The sequence below is a fragment of the Nannobrachium achirus genome (assembly GCF_963921795.1).
Source record: "Nannobrachium achirus genome assembly, chromosome: 12".
Classification (NCBI taxonomy): Eukaryota; Metazoa; Chordata; class Actinopteri; order Myctophiformes; family Myctophidae; genus Nannobrachium; species Nannobrachium achirus.
The window spans coordinates 57,711,278-57,724,186 of NC_137832.1; the positions used below are offsets into that span (position 1 = coordinate 57,711,278).

The following is a 12,909-nucleotide window of genomic DNA, read 5'->3' on the forward strand; positions in this document are numbered from 1 at the left end:
TACAAGCTCGCAGCGCGGCACTCGGTGCCGCGCTGTGAGCTTGTATATCTGCTATTTTTCAATAGTTAACATTCATGGGGGGCCCGCAGTGAATCCTTGTACCCAGGGTGTGACGCCCCTGCGTGTGTGTGTTGTGAGAGGCCTGCATGTTGGAGATTGGAGACAGGAATTGCCCAAGCCGAGAGCTGAGCCGTTGACTAAATTCTGTTTAGCGTCTGCGATATTTGGCAGTGGCCATACAGTATATTTATGGAGGAGGCTCGCTTCCTCTGTATCCGTGATCTGTATCCTGACTTGTATCCAAGCCTATACTATTGTTTGTGTTCAATGATTTTTTCTTGTGTGTGTGTGTGTGTGTGTGTGTGTGTGTGTGTGTGTGTGTGTGTGTGTGTGTGTGTGTGTGTGTGTGTGTGTGCGCGCTCGCGTGTGTGATAGGAATGTGTATAAGGACTATCGTCAGTTGGAGTTGGCCAGTGAGAATCAAGAGGAAGTCGACAGCTGGAAGGCTTCTTTCCTCCGTGCCGGTGTTTACCCAGAACGCAATGTGGTATATACACACACACACACACACACACACACACACACACACACACACACACACACACACACACACACACACACACACACACACACACACGCGATGTGAGTCGAGTCATTTCATTTCAATATTGAAGATGAATGAATATGCACACTTCAATACCCCAACATTAATAACTTGATACTTCTCCCCCGAACCCCTTCTCCTCTCCTCCATCTACCTCTACCTGTCCAGGATAGGGAGAAGGTAAGTCCTTGTTTTTGTTTGTTTTTTATCTATCAAGCTCAGTGGTGGAGAAAGCACTCAGATGTTTTACTTCAGTAAAAGTATGAATACTGCAATGTAGAATTACTCTGTTACAAGTACAGTAAAAGTCAGGAATTCATTCATTTTACTTACAAAAGTATTGGTATCAAAATCTACCAAAAGAAGAAATTGCTCTTTATGCACAATGTCCCGTTTCGCAAGTTCTCAAACGTCAAACGGTCTATTGAAAATAGCAGATCTACAAGTTGATCACCTATTTTCAAATGGCCGAAATGTATATACTGTAGGGCTTAAAGGAGTAGTTCACCCCAAGATGACTTTTTTTCTATTGATTACTCACCCCTGGAGACATGAATTCATGGATATCTTTTTGTTTTTGTCACATTCCTAAGCCAATAAAGCCCTTAAGCCAATAAAGCCCCCATTAATTCCGGTAGGGGACCCAAAGCCTACCAGAATCAATTGGGGTAAATTTATCATAATCAAATTATTAGGCTTAGGAATGCGACAAAAACTAAAAACTATCCATGAATTCAAGTCTCCGTGGCATAATATTCAATAGAAATTTCATTTTGGGGGTGAACTACTCCTTTAAGTAGTTAATGTAAATAATAATCAAAATCTAAAAAGTAACTAGGAACTAAAATGTTCAAATAATTTTAGTGCAGTAAAAGTACAATATTTGCCTTTGAGATGTAGTGGAGTAGAAGTATTGAAAATTGGAAATACTCCAGTACTTCATTGTGTTTCTGGTTCTCCATGTGTCTGTGTTCAGGCTGACAGCTCAGAGGAGGGCTCCTCGGACGGTCACATCCACAGCCTGGACCCCCAGCTGGAGCGGCAGGTGGAGATCGTCAGGAACCTGGTGGAGTCCTACATGTCCATCATCCACCGAACCATCAGAGACCTGATGCCCAAAACCATCATGCACATGATGGTCATTAATGTAGGTCCACACACCACAGTGCTCATTTCCTCGACCTAATAACTATGACCACAAATGTTCGCCGACTACCTTTTTTTCACTGACAAAAATGAAATAAAAACTAAGACTAAAACTAAGGCATAATATATTGACAATTTCCTCAACAAATACAAACTAGACTAAAATGTTAGGGAGGGACGACTGAAGAAGAGATCCAGTAACTAAAAGACAAGTCATTTAATGTGACACATTGTGAGCTTGTAGATCTGTTGCTAGAACGCGATTCATGAGCCAAGCACCCACATAACAGGTTTACAAGTGAGTGTGAAAATGCACTTTTCTCCTTGCATACATGGTAAGCAACACAGCAGTTTGGCTTCAGTAGCGGCTGCTGCTGCCAGTATTCTATCTGCAACAACAAACAAACAGCTCTTACAATTCAAGGCATTCCTTGCGAAGATTTACAAAAACTAGTAATTTCCTACAAAACATGTTTCCAACTATGTATACGCTTTAAGTTAAAATTAATGTTTGCGATGTGCGTGTGCCGTGCTAATCACTATTACACCTCTGGCGGTAGTAGGCAACCAGTTCCTTGATCTTGCCAGCATTGAGACTGGTGAGACTGCACAAGATGCATCACAAAAAAGGTTTCTGATTAAAACCTCTCTTCTCCTCTCCTCTCCTCAGACGAAGGACTTCATCCATGCAGAGCTGCTGGCTCAGCTTTATTCTTGTGCAGATCAGAACACTTTGATGGAAGAATCCCAAGAGCAGGTAGATGTCGGTGATGTCACTTAAGAATTGAGTACAAAGGGACCCTTATGGAAACAAGCTTAAAAACTTTCTTGTGGTCCTTATCCTTTTAGTTGACCTTGTATCAGTGAACTGTAATGTTCTGTACTTTTCCTAGGCAAGTATTCAATCAATCAATCAATCAATCAGGCAGGTTTGAGCATTAGTGAGGACCATTTATACGAAGATAAGTGCTCCTTTAACGTATATCGCGTTGTTAATTTACATTGTATTGATAGTGTTTATTGTGTTGTTTATGTTATTTTGTCGTAGGCTCATCATCGTGATGAGATGTTAAAGATGTACCACGCACTGCGTGAGGCCCTCAACATCATCGGAGACATCAGCACCACCACCGTCACCGTGGCGATGCCCCCGCCTGTCGACGACTCGTGGCTGCAGGTTACCGGGATGCCGTCGGGACGCAGGTAACCTAGCGTCAGTTGTCTATAGCAACGTGTCACCTGGTTGTATTGCCTCTGTAGGGTTGGGACTAAAACACAACAAACTAAAGATCTTGCTAATATATGAATTAACTGTCTCTATCTCTCGGTGTCTCTCAATTTAATTCATGAATGCTTTGCTGGCATGACGGCATGATTATAATGTTGCAAAAGCAGGTGACAGTGAAATAGAATTAACGGTTGAACAATATTCTAGATTCTGTAAATATACATAGAATGTAGAAATAAGCGCTGGGGGCGCCTGCTTGCCTAGCGGTCCAGGGGCATACCACATAGGCTCTAAGCATGGCAGCGTGTTGTGGGTTCGAGTCCCGATCCCGGCGACCTTTGCTGCGTGTCACTCCCCCATCTCTCTCTCTCTCCCCTTTTCCTGTAAACCTACACTGTGTACTATCAATAAAGGCAGAACAATATTTTAAAAAAGAAATAAAAATTGGGGCATTCATCCTTTTGACTAGTGTGTGCCATTGAATGTTTGTGCATATGTTTTGCTTTGAATAAAAGCACCTTTTACATCTTATAGCAACCACCAGTTAGCAACCATTTTTGGCATGCTACTGTTTGCTTAATTTAGATAGAAATGTGTATACAGATAGGGCTTATAGTGGTTCATTTTTGTCAGGAAATGCTCCTAATCTGGTGTGTGTGTGTCCACTGTCCAGGTCTCCTATGTCCAGTCCCACCCCTCAGCGCAGGGCCCCGGGGCCTCCTCGCCCAGGGGCCCGTTCGGCCCCTGGACCCCCCGGACCCCCATCCCGTCCAGGTGTGTCCCCCGACCCCGGAGCCCCCAACATCCCCTCCAGACCCAACAGAGCGCCTCCTGGTGTACCGAGGTCAGTACTACACTCGCACTCCTGTGCATACACACACACACACACACACACATATTGAAAAGATTTACTGTATTTATGACCACAATCACATACATAGCAGAGCATATCTGCTGAGTGGTAATCATAGGGTTGTCGGTTCACTCCCCCGTTGAGCCCAGTCTGTTTACTGAATGGTCTCTGAGCAAGGCACTAAACGCTGCAGCATACTTCAACCGAACATTACCTTTTTTCCAGCTTCAGCCACGTCCGTCAGTCCAGAAGTCTGTGCATGTGTGCAAGTCCATAGAGTCACAGGGTTAAGGCATACAGTAGTTTCTGTGAGGTTAAGATTAGGAATAAGGTTAAGGTTAGGCATAGTTTTGCTGAGGTTAAGTTGAGGAATAATTAGGTTTAGTCATAGTTTCTGTGAGGTTACGGTTAAAGGCCTTATCATAGTCCGAGGTGAAGAGCTATCACCTCACCGCGGTGTAGTTTTCTAGCTAACACCTAAAAATGTATAACAAAGCCTAGGTGATAGCTAGAAAACTACAACGCGGTGAGGTGATAGCTCTTCAACTTGGACTATGATGGAGGCTTAAGAATAAGGACAGGGTTAGGCATAGTTTAAAAAAACGAGGAAAACAAGGAAGAACAAGGCGGAGTTGCGAGTAAGAGCGACTACTGGCCAATCACAGCGCGTCCAGAGGCCCAGTGTAGAAAAGAATCACGCTTACGAGTGACCTTCCTTCACAACAAAAAAAACTCAAGAGAACCATTTACCAGTTGTAGAGAACCAGTGACTCCGCCCTCACCCTCTGACAGCCCCACCCTATCATGCAGCTAAGCCCCGCCTCCCACTTCCATAATGACCATGTATGGTTATTCTTTCAGAATTTCTATCAGTGACCAGTGAGGATTTTTGCGCCAATGGTACGTCAGATGTCTGCGACATCGCTTGTATGCCATCATCTTGTGTGCCCTGCCCCTCATCGTCCAATTAGATCCCAGTGCTCTCCATGTAACCCCGCCCCCCCCCCCCCCCCCCCCTTATACTCAGTCACATAATTAACGACATGAGTTTAATATCCACACGCGCATGTAGGGGGCAATGTGGATGCTGATGTCAAGAGGAGCTGATGCAGAAGAAGAGTGATTACTAATCTACTAATCTCTCTCTCTGTCTTCATCACATTCATTCTGTTCTTGTCTGTCTTTTAAAGGGATATTTCACTTTAAAACACTTCTGGGGTCGCTGTGACGTCTACCCCGGCTTTTGTGTGCACCCCAGACAGTTTTGAACTCTTATACTGACAGAGTTAAAACATTGTCTATAGCTGCCCTTTGAAAAAGTATAGAATGTTATAAAACCCCTTTTTTCAAACTCCATTTGAGCCACATTAGACACATTGATAACGCGTGTCTGGTTCTGGTGACTGATATTGTCCTAACTTCGATGAGAGTTAGAAGTTACAATGGGTTTATATTCCGTCACTGTCTGGCCAAAACCTCTTAACTCCATTTTTGAGGTTTTTCATTTTTTGGCATAAATCAGGGCTATTGAACAACCTTTACATCTGAGTGTTGGTTAAAATAATATTGAACCAATGGAAAGTAGTAAAAAAGTGCTTGGGACAAAACCTCCTAACTCCACTTGAGCTCATTTTCCCGAAAATGAACATTTTGGAGTTAGGAGGTTCTGGCCCAACAGCAGAGATATGAAGGGAGCGTGCCTGATAAAATGAACACCACATATCTAATTATTGAATCAAGCAACTTAAATGCTGTCTGTGGTGCTCTCAACAGCCTGAGTAGACATTATAAAGAGCCCAGAAGTGTTTTAAAGTGAAATATCCCTTTAATGTCTGCAGATCATAGTGAATTATTCATTGTTCATGTTGATGATATTTATGCATAAATATCATACAGTACCTGTGTTCTGAATCATTGTTAATTTATTAGTTATTATGTCACAGTTCAATCTCTGTCACAAAACAGTTTCATCATGTCGTCATGCTCGGTGTCATAGCTGTTGGCTTGTTGTATTGGTTTGTTATAATAGAACTGCTTATTTTAAACATGGTTCTATTTCCACCTAAACCTCATAAATATTTTAAAACCTCATAAAGTGTGAACATGCCTAGAAATAAAAAGAGTATTAATTCATACTCCATTAGCCCAGTGTGTGTCGCTTGCCAATAAGAACCTTTTTTTCTAAGAATCTGAAACTCTGAACATAATAGGCTGTTGAAACTATGAGTGAGATAATCAGTGTTACCTCAGAGTTAATAGTTAATGTTTCATCAGAGTTAATGACAGTTAATAGTTATTATTACATCAGAGTTACTTGTTGTTATAACATTAGAGTTACTAGTTAGTATTACATCAGAGTTAAGATGTAGTATAAGCTGTAATATTATTACAGCCAGTGCCGCCGCTATGCACACCCACAGCACGCACTGTGCGTATGGCACCACGGTGGCGAAGGGCACCAAAAAATGCAGATCATCATCATAATAAGTTAACTAATATGTATTTGCTCCTCCTAAATAATCACAGCATGCATGGGTGATGCCTGATGCATCCTCAACTTATGTGCCAGTGTTGTATCATTTTTTCTTACCACCGGTGCCCTGCTCACTGTGCTCAGAGCTATAGCGGTTCACACGGGCGAACGTTGCCCCATACACACGTGCAAACCCGAGAGCAAGTTGTGCGTAGCGGCGGCGCTTATTACAGCAGAGGTCATCAGAGTTAAGGCCAATACATACTCCTTCTGACGTCGGAAAATCATCCAGTTCGGACAGGCTTTCCGAACTACAGTTCGGAGAGTCATGACATCTGTTCTGGAGGTGCACGGGTTATGAGAAAAAAAGATCGGAGTAATGTCAAATTGTAGTTATATCTGCTCCCTTTCCTAAAGGAAAATGTGGATGTCTGAAAGAGTATGGGCCACGCTCCAAGAGCTGATTTTACATCTGAATTAATCGTTAATTTTAAATCATATTTGAGTTAATATTATGTTGGCGTTACATTAATGTTCTTCATCATGACATGTGAATAAGTGTGGGTCGCTGTGTCCACCAGGGATCTTAACAGCTAAGGCTAAAACAGATGCTGGATTTGGCTTTTTACGGTTGCTATGAGACTCCTCAAAAACGACAAAAGTTGAAACGCTTGAATAGCCTACACTGCCACCTGCTGGACACACTGCCTCGAGTTATATGTGTTTAACACATCTATCTGTTACTGACTGTGTGCTCTCTGTCTGTCTGTCTGTCTGTCTGTCTGTCTGTCTGTCTGTCTGTCTGTAATGTATTGTGTTCATGTATGTCTCCATTCTTCTTTTGTTGTTCTTTTTGTGTGTGTGTGTGTGTGCGTGTGTGTGTGCGTGCGTGCGTGCGTGCGTGCGTGCGTGCGTGTGTGTTTGTGTGCGTGTGTATGTGTGTGCGTCTTCAGTCGGAGGGTTCCTGTATCACCATCTCGACCATCGAGAACAGACTCTGAGTCCTCTGCATAGTTCTCTCTCTCTCTCTCTCTCTCTCTCTATCTCTCTCAAACACACACACACACACACACACACACACACACACACACACACACACACACACACACACACACACACACACACACACACACACACACACACACACACACAAACACGCACGCACGCACACACACACAACTTTTCAGTCACATATCAGAGATTTAGTGTAAGAAATTATATATTTACATAGTTACCGCACTAAACACAAACATAGCATCACGTACAGAACCTAATATTCACAATACTCCAGTAAACAAGCTAAAAAAAACATGATGGAAAAAGCACACTCTAATCCATCGAGCACAACCTCAGCTGGTTCATTCTGGTTTCATCAGAAGAAAACATCTCCTTCCTGCTTGTATAATGAGTGAAATAACATACAGCGGTATGGGTTGTGTGTTATTGTTTGCGTCCTCTGGGGGACGCCGCTGGTACATGCCTTCACTTCACCGACTCATACCGGTGAACTACATCACATCATGCTGTTAATAGCTAGCTAATCTGCATAGCGTCGCTGTCGGGTGGAAACCTTGTATGTCCAACGCTGTAACTTTTCAGGAAATGGAAAATGCAAGCCATTTACCATGAGAGGGAGTGGGTTGTTGGCTGATTTACCACTGTTTCAGGGATGTGGCACGAGGCGAAGCCGAGTGCCAAACCACGACCCTCGAATGGTAAATTGCTTTTTTACCACTTCTACCATACAATTGAAAGAAAGCACAGTTGTAACTTGCAAGGTCTTGGAAATGTTACAACTGCAACACAACAGTGGGCGGGGTCCATGAGCCAACTCAAGGTTGTTGACTGATTTACCACAGTTTTGAGCCAATCAGAATCCAGTATCTGAACATTTGACCACAAAAAGTGGTAGAAAATCTGTTTTCCAATGGATCCAATGTAGTGAGTCACAATAGTGCTTAATATTGGTTCATTGGTTCAAAATTGATAAAACTCACACACTTACGCTTTTGTTGTACGCCACAACCCTCTTGTATGGAGAAGTAGGTTATTCCTTTAGTAAAGAAACATAACTTGAAATATGGAGATATAAGTTTTCTCCCCCCCTGACAGCAACGCTATACATTGAAAGGAATAGAATATTGTTTGAACAACATGCTCAGACTCATAATGTTCTGTTTCCTGGATATACCACAAAACACTCGTCAGCTCGGCTAGCTATGTGATCTATATCAGTGTTTCTCAATCTTTTTTGGCTTGAGTACCCCCTTTCCCAGATTTTTGAATCGAAGTACCCCCTTTACCTGACAACAATGTTTACCTTACAAAACTTCAGTTAAAACCATAACTAGTGGTATATGATGCTATATGATAACCCCCACTTTTCAAGAATATAACATCACAAATATGAAAGGGAGTGAGAGTTTGGCTCCTCCTGAACAGATTTATATTCAACACTGTGGCCGTAATATTTCAGTCCAGTTTTCATGTCAATAACTTGCATTCAAACATCATTCAAACACATCCCAGTTGCCTGGTATGTAATTTGGGTTAGGAACTATCAGGATCTCAACACATTTCTCCAAGTGTCATCATTAAACATAACTCCTCTAATTCAATTGCAGTTAATTATTTAACTATGAATATTATCATGATTTATTCTTCTATTTTTCTTTTTTGGTAGCATTTTCTGAGTACCCCCTGCAGTACCTCCGCGTACCCCTAGGGGTACACGTACCCCCATTTGAGAAACACTGATCTATATGATCCAGTAGCAACCAATTATGGTGCAACACTTCTAGACTGACAATATGTAGCCTACTTGAAAATAAGTATAATAATCATTTCATGTTCATGAAGTTTTGTGTCACAGTGTCGTATGAAACAAAATATCATTTCTGTTTGAGCTAACAATGTTTATGGTTCTTCTCTGGGGATTTGATGTTAAACACCCAAAGTGTCTATACTCTACTGTATAATGAATGCATGACCCCTCCCAAACCAAACCAGCCAATAGAATTACTTCCTCACTTCACTCCTTAGCTAATAGGCCTAATTCCTGTAGTAGTGGACTGATCTGGTCTCATATTAGTCTTATCTGGTCTCAGTGGTCTGACCAGGATTGTCATCAATGTCATGTATTTAATTTTAATACATTTATGGGAATTGGTTTGGACTCTTTGTTCATCTTTCTTTCTTTCTTTCTTTCTTTCTTTCTTTCTTTCTTTCTTTCTTTCTTTCTTTCTTTTATTCCTCCTTCCTCCATTCAGTCGGCAGAGTAAAGGTAGCCCTGCCCACGGAGAGAGTCCCCAGTCTTCTATTGATGGTTAAACACACGCGCGCGCACACACACACACACACACACACACACACACACACACACACACACACACACACACACACACACACACACACACACACACACACACACACACACTGCCCTTCACAACACAATATGACTGATTGTAAAGCTGTTGTGTGTATTTTGTGTATTTTTATGTGTGTGTTTATCAAGCATCTCAGAATCACTTCTAGACAGTGGGGGAAGAAGTACTCAGACTACCTTTTACTTAAGTAAAAGTAGCAATACCACGATGTGGAAGTCCTGTATTCAAAATGTTACTTGAGTATAAAAGTACAAAGGTATTGGCATCAAAATATACTTGAAGTACCCAAAAGTAAAAGTACTCATCGTGTACAATGCCCCATCTCACACGTTTTTACAAACGTTAATGTCAATCTTCCGTAAATAGCTGATCTACAAGCTCAGAATGGGCTCACATAACGGCACATTGGCTATTTTCAACTAGAAGCAGTGTGACAGCTATTTATGAATATGACGCCTCGATAATCGTTTAATTGAATTTGATCAGATGATCTAAATACAGTTAATTTTGTAATCATGTAACTGCTTTCTGGGTAGACTGATCAAGCACAAGTGGATAACGATAATAGTGTGCGTGTGTGTGTGCGTGTGTGCGCGTGTGTGCGTGTGTGTGTGTGTGTGTGTGTGTGTGTGTGTGTGAAAACAGATGTAGGAAACAGCATTGAGACGTATCTCCGTATTTCATATTTTCATGTTTATTTCTTGAATTAATACTTGGTTTTAGACCTTGTGGTATGACGGTGTCACACAAAAGGAGCGCTGCAAAATAGACGCTTTGTGAAAAGTTCCATGATGTGGCACGCTGTGGGCTTGTAAGTTAAAGCTATACCAGGTAACTTTTTTTATAAAACAAATCTTAGAATTGTCCTAACTGTTAAATCGCTAAAGTTTTAGAACACCCACTCCATTAATTTCAGCTTCTAAAGCCTTCTCTTTATATGTTTTCTATGAGCCGTGAGGGGGGGAGAATTTCGCGGCAAAATTACGTCATCTGCATCATCTTTATACGTTGTGTATACGTTGGCCAATCACATCGCGGATCATACACACACTACCGGCCAATCACAGCGTGTCTGCCGTCTCTTCATGAAGTAGCCTCCCTCAGCAACAGTACTTTTACGATGGTGAAGGATTCTTGCCTCTTACTCCCCCAAATCCTGGTCAGCTCCGGTGGTCCGTGGCGACTCCAGGCGAGAAACGGCCGAAAAAAGCAATACCGCTACTGACCACTAGTTTAGCAACTTACACAGTATAGCTTTAAGTAAGTGGTTCGGAGAGACTTATTTTCGCTATCAACCTCAACACGGGAGTAATGATGGCAAACGGCTACCAAATCCTTTTTTTTTTTTTTTTTTTTACCAATTTCTGGCGTGTGACACCATCCTATGACAAAGTATAAATCAGTCCTAACTTCTCTCTGTCTGTGACTCTGACTCTGAGTCGTTAAGGTCAAATTGAGCAGTTTTTAAGCCTTAAGTTGTTTATTGTGTGTACCACCGCAGATGATTACATTGCTGGGAGAAAATGCTTTTTTAACTGAGTTGTTTATTTTTTTAAAGCTCTGTCTATGCTACCATTTATGTTTGTCTGTATTTATTTATTTATTTATTTATTTATCTATCTATCTATCTGTTTGTTTATTGGACTGTTTATTTATTCATTAATGTATATACAGTTTACTGCCACCAATGACCACTTCACTCGCTGTTGAAACTAAAAGATGTTGACATTTTGACTGTCCAAAACTAGTTTCTATTAACATGGCCGGTTAGCATCGTTAGCACTGCTAATTGAAACCACGGCAATAGGTTATGGTTTGTGTTTTGAAGAGAGCAGGCACAACAGAACCAGTCCTTAACTCTTTCATGTCAGTAAATGTTTGTGTCATTAGTGGTGACAAGTGACGTATTTGAAATGTTACATTGATTGAGAAATGAATAACGAGCCATTGTACGCCGCTCAGTAACACTCAGAGAGCTGCTCTGTCGAACCAATGTTTCCCAAACCTTTTTTAGCTCGAGACCCAAAAGATATATTACCTGGTGACCCAAGCCAAAATGGCAAAAACTACAATGACGCCCTATTTAAATAATAGCGAAAACAGACGATCTACAAGCTCAAGCGCTCGCTGTGAGGATGGATCTCGTTTTTTCTGAAATTATTTTGAAAAATATGAATTTTCACATTTACTTTGGAAAATCTTTTGAAATAATAATATAACAACAATTGTTTTATGAATCATATAAAGAAAAGGTATATTTAACCGTGATCCATTAAAAGAAAAACTTTGTCTGTGACCCGAAAATGGGTCCCGACGACCCATTGTTTGGGAAACACTGTGTTAAATGATCATTTATGTATGAATCTAGCTAATCTACTCTATATCAGTGTATGTGTGTTACTAGCGTTGTTGTGACTGTATGTTGTCTCCCTCTTACCAGCAAACTGAGCTGCGTTCACCAACGCACCTGGTGTGAAACCTTCATTAGCTGTTAACCTGTGGCTGTTAGCATTTTAGCATGCTGTGTTATAGGGTCTATATCGTGGTCGTATGTTATTTTCGGTTATAATTGTGGTATAACGAAGAAACTGTATGTCTACAACTCTAACTGTCCACAACAGCGTCATTCTGCAAAAGGTTGCTGAACGCAGCTTGGCCCCCCTCCCTCCAACCCCCCAAACTCCTGGGATTGTGCAAAATACACTCTATATATGGTAGAAGAAAACAAATATAATATAAATACTATATGTATAATGTTTACAGGTTAGATGAAATGTTATACAGTATACCGTATATGTCCAGAGCATATAAATACTGTATACATGGAATTAAATATATATGCAGAGAGCAACAATGGCAAGCTACTGTGTGTGTGTGTGTGTGTGTGCGGGTGGGTGTGCGTGTGTGCGAGTGTGTATGTTCTGACAGCCATGTTGTGTATTGTAGTGTTGTGTTATTTGGATCATGCAATGACATGTCATGAATAAAGTTTGTGTGTGAATGGATCTGGTGCTTCTTCACTGATAATTCAAACTTTTATGATCTGATTATAACATATACAGCATATCATATAAACACTGTTGTCTCAGAATAAGGTTAGTACTATTAAGTATAGATAAATACCGGTAGATAGATAGATAGATAGATAGATAGATAGATAGATAGATAGATAGATAGATAGATAGATAGATTGATAGATAGATAACCTGAATATGATCA

The 12,909-nt window shown here is 41.1% G+C and overlaps 1 protein-coding gene across 1 annotated transcript in view; it reads left to right on the forward strand.

Moving 5' to 3' along the window:
• Positions 1 to 9,634, forward strand: part of LOC308294951 (dynamin-1-like) — a gene marked incomplete at both ends in the record, with an annotated part of 29,435 nt that extends 19,801 nt beyond the window's left edge. Inside the window, 7 exons of the mRNA XM_080737888.1 lie at positions 436 to 547; positions 773 to 784; positions 1,581 to 1,751; positions 2,421 to 2,507; positions 2,799 to 2,953; positions 3,652 to 3,822; positions 9,574 to 9,634. Of these exons, the coding sequence (XP_080594014.1) occupies positions 436 to 547; positions 773 to 784; positions 1,581 to 1,751; positions 2,421 to 2,507; positions 2,799 to 2,953; positions 3,652 to 3,822; positions 9,574 to 9,634 (769 nt within the window). The remainder of the gene's footprint in view (positions 1 to 435; positions 548 to 772; positions 785 to 1,580; positions 1,752 to 2,420; positions 2,508 to 2,798; positions 2,954 to 3,651; positions 3,823 to 9,573) is intronic.
• Between the last annotated feature and the right edge of the window lie 3,275 nt (positions 9,635 to 12,909).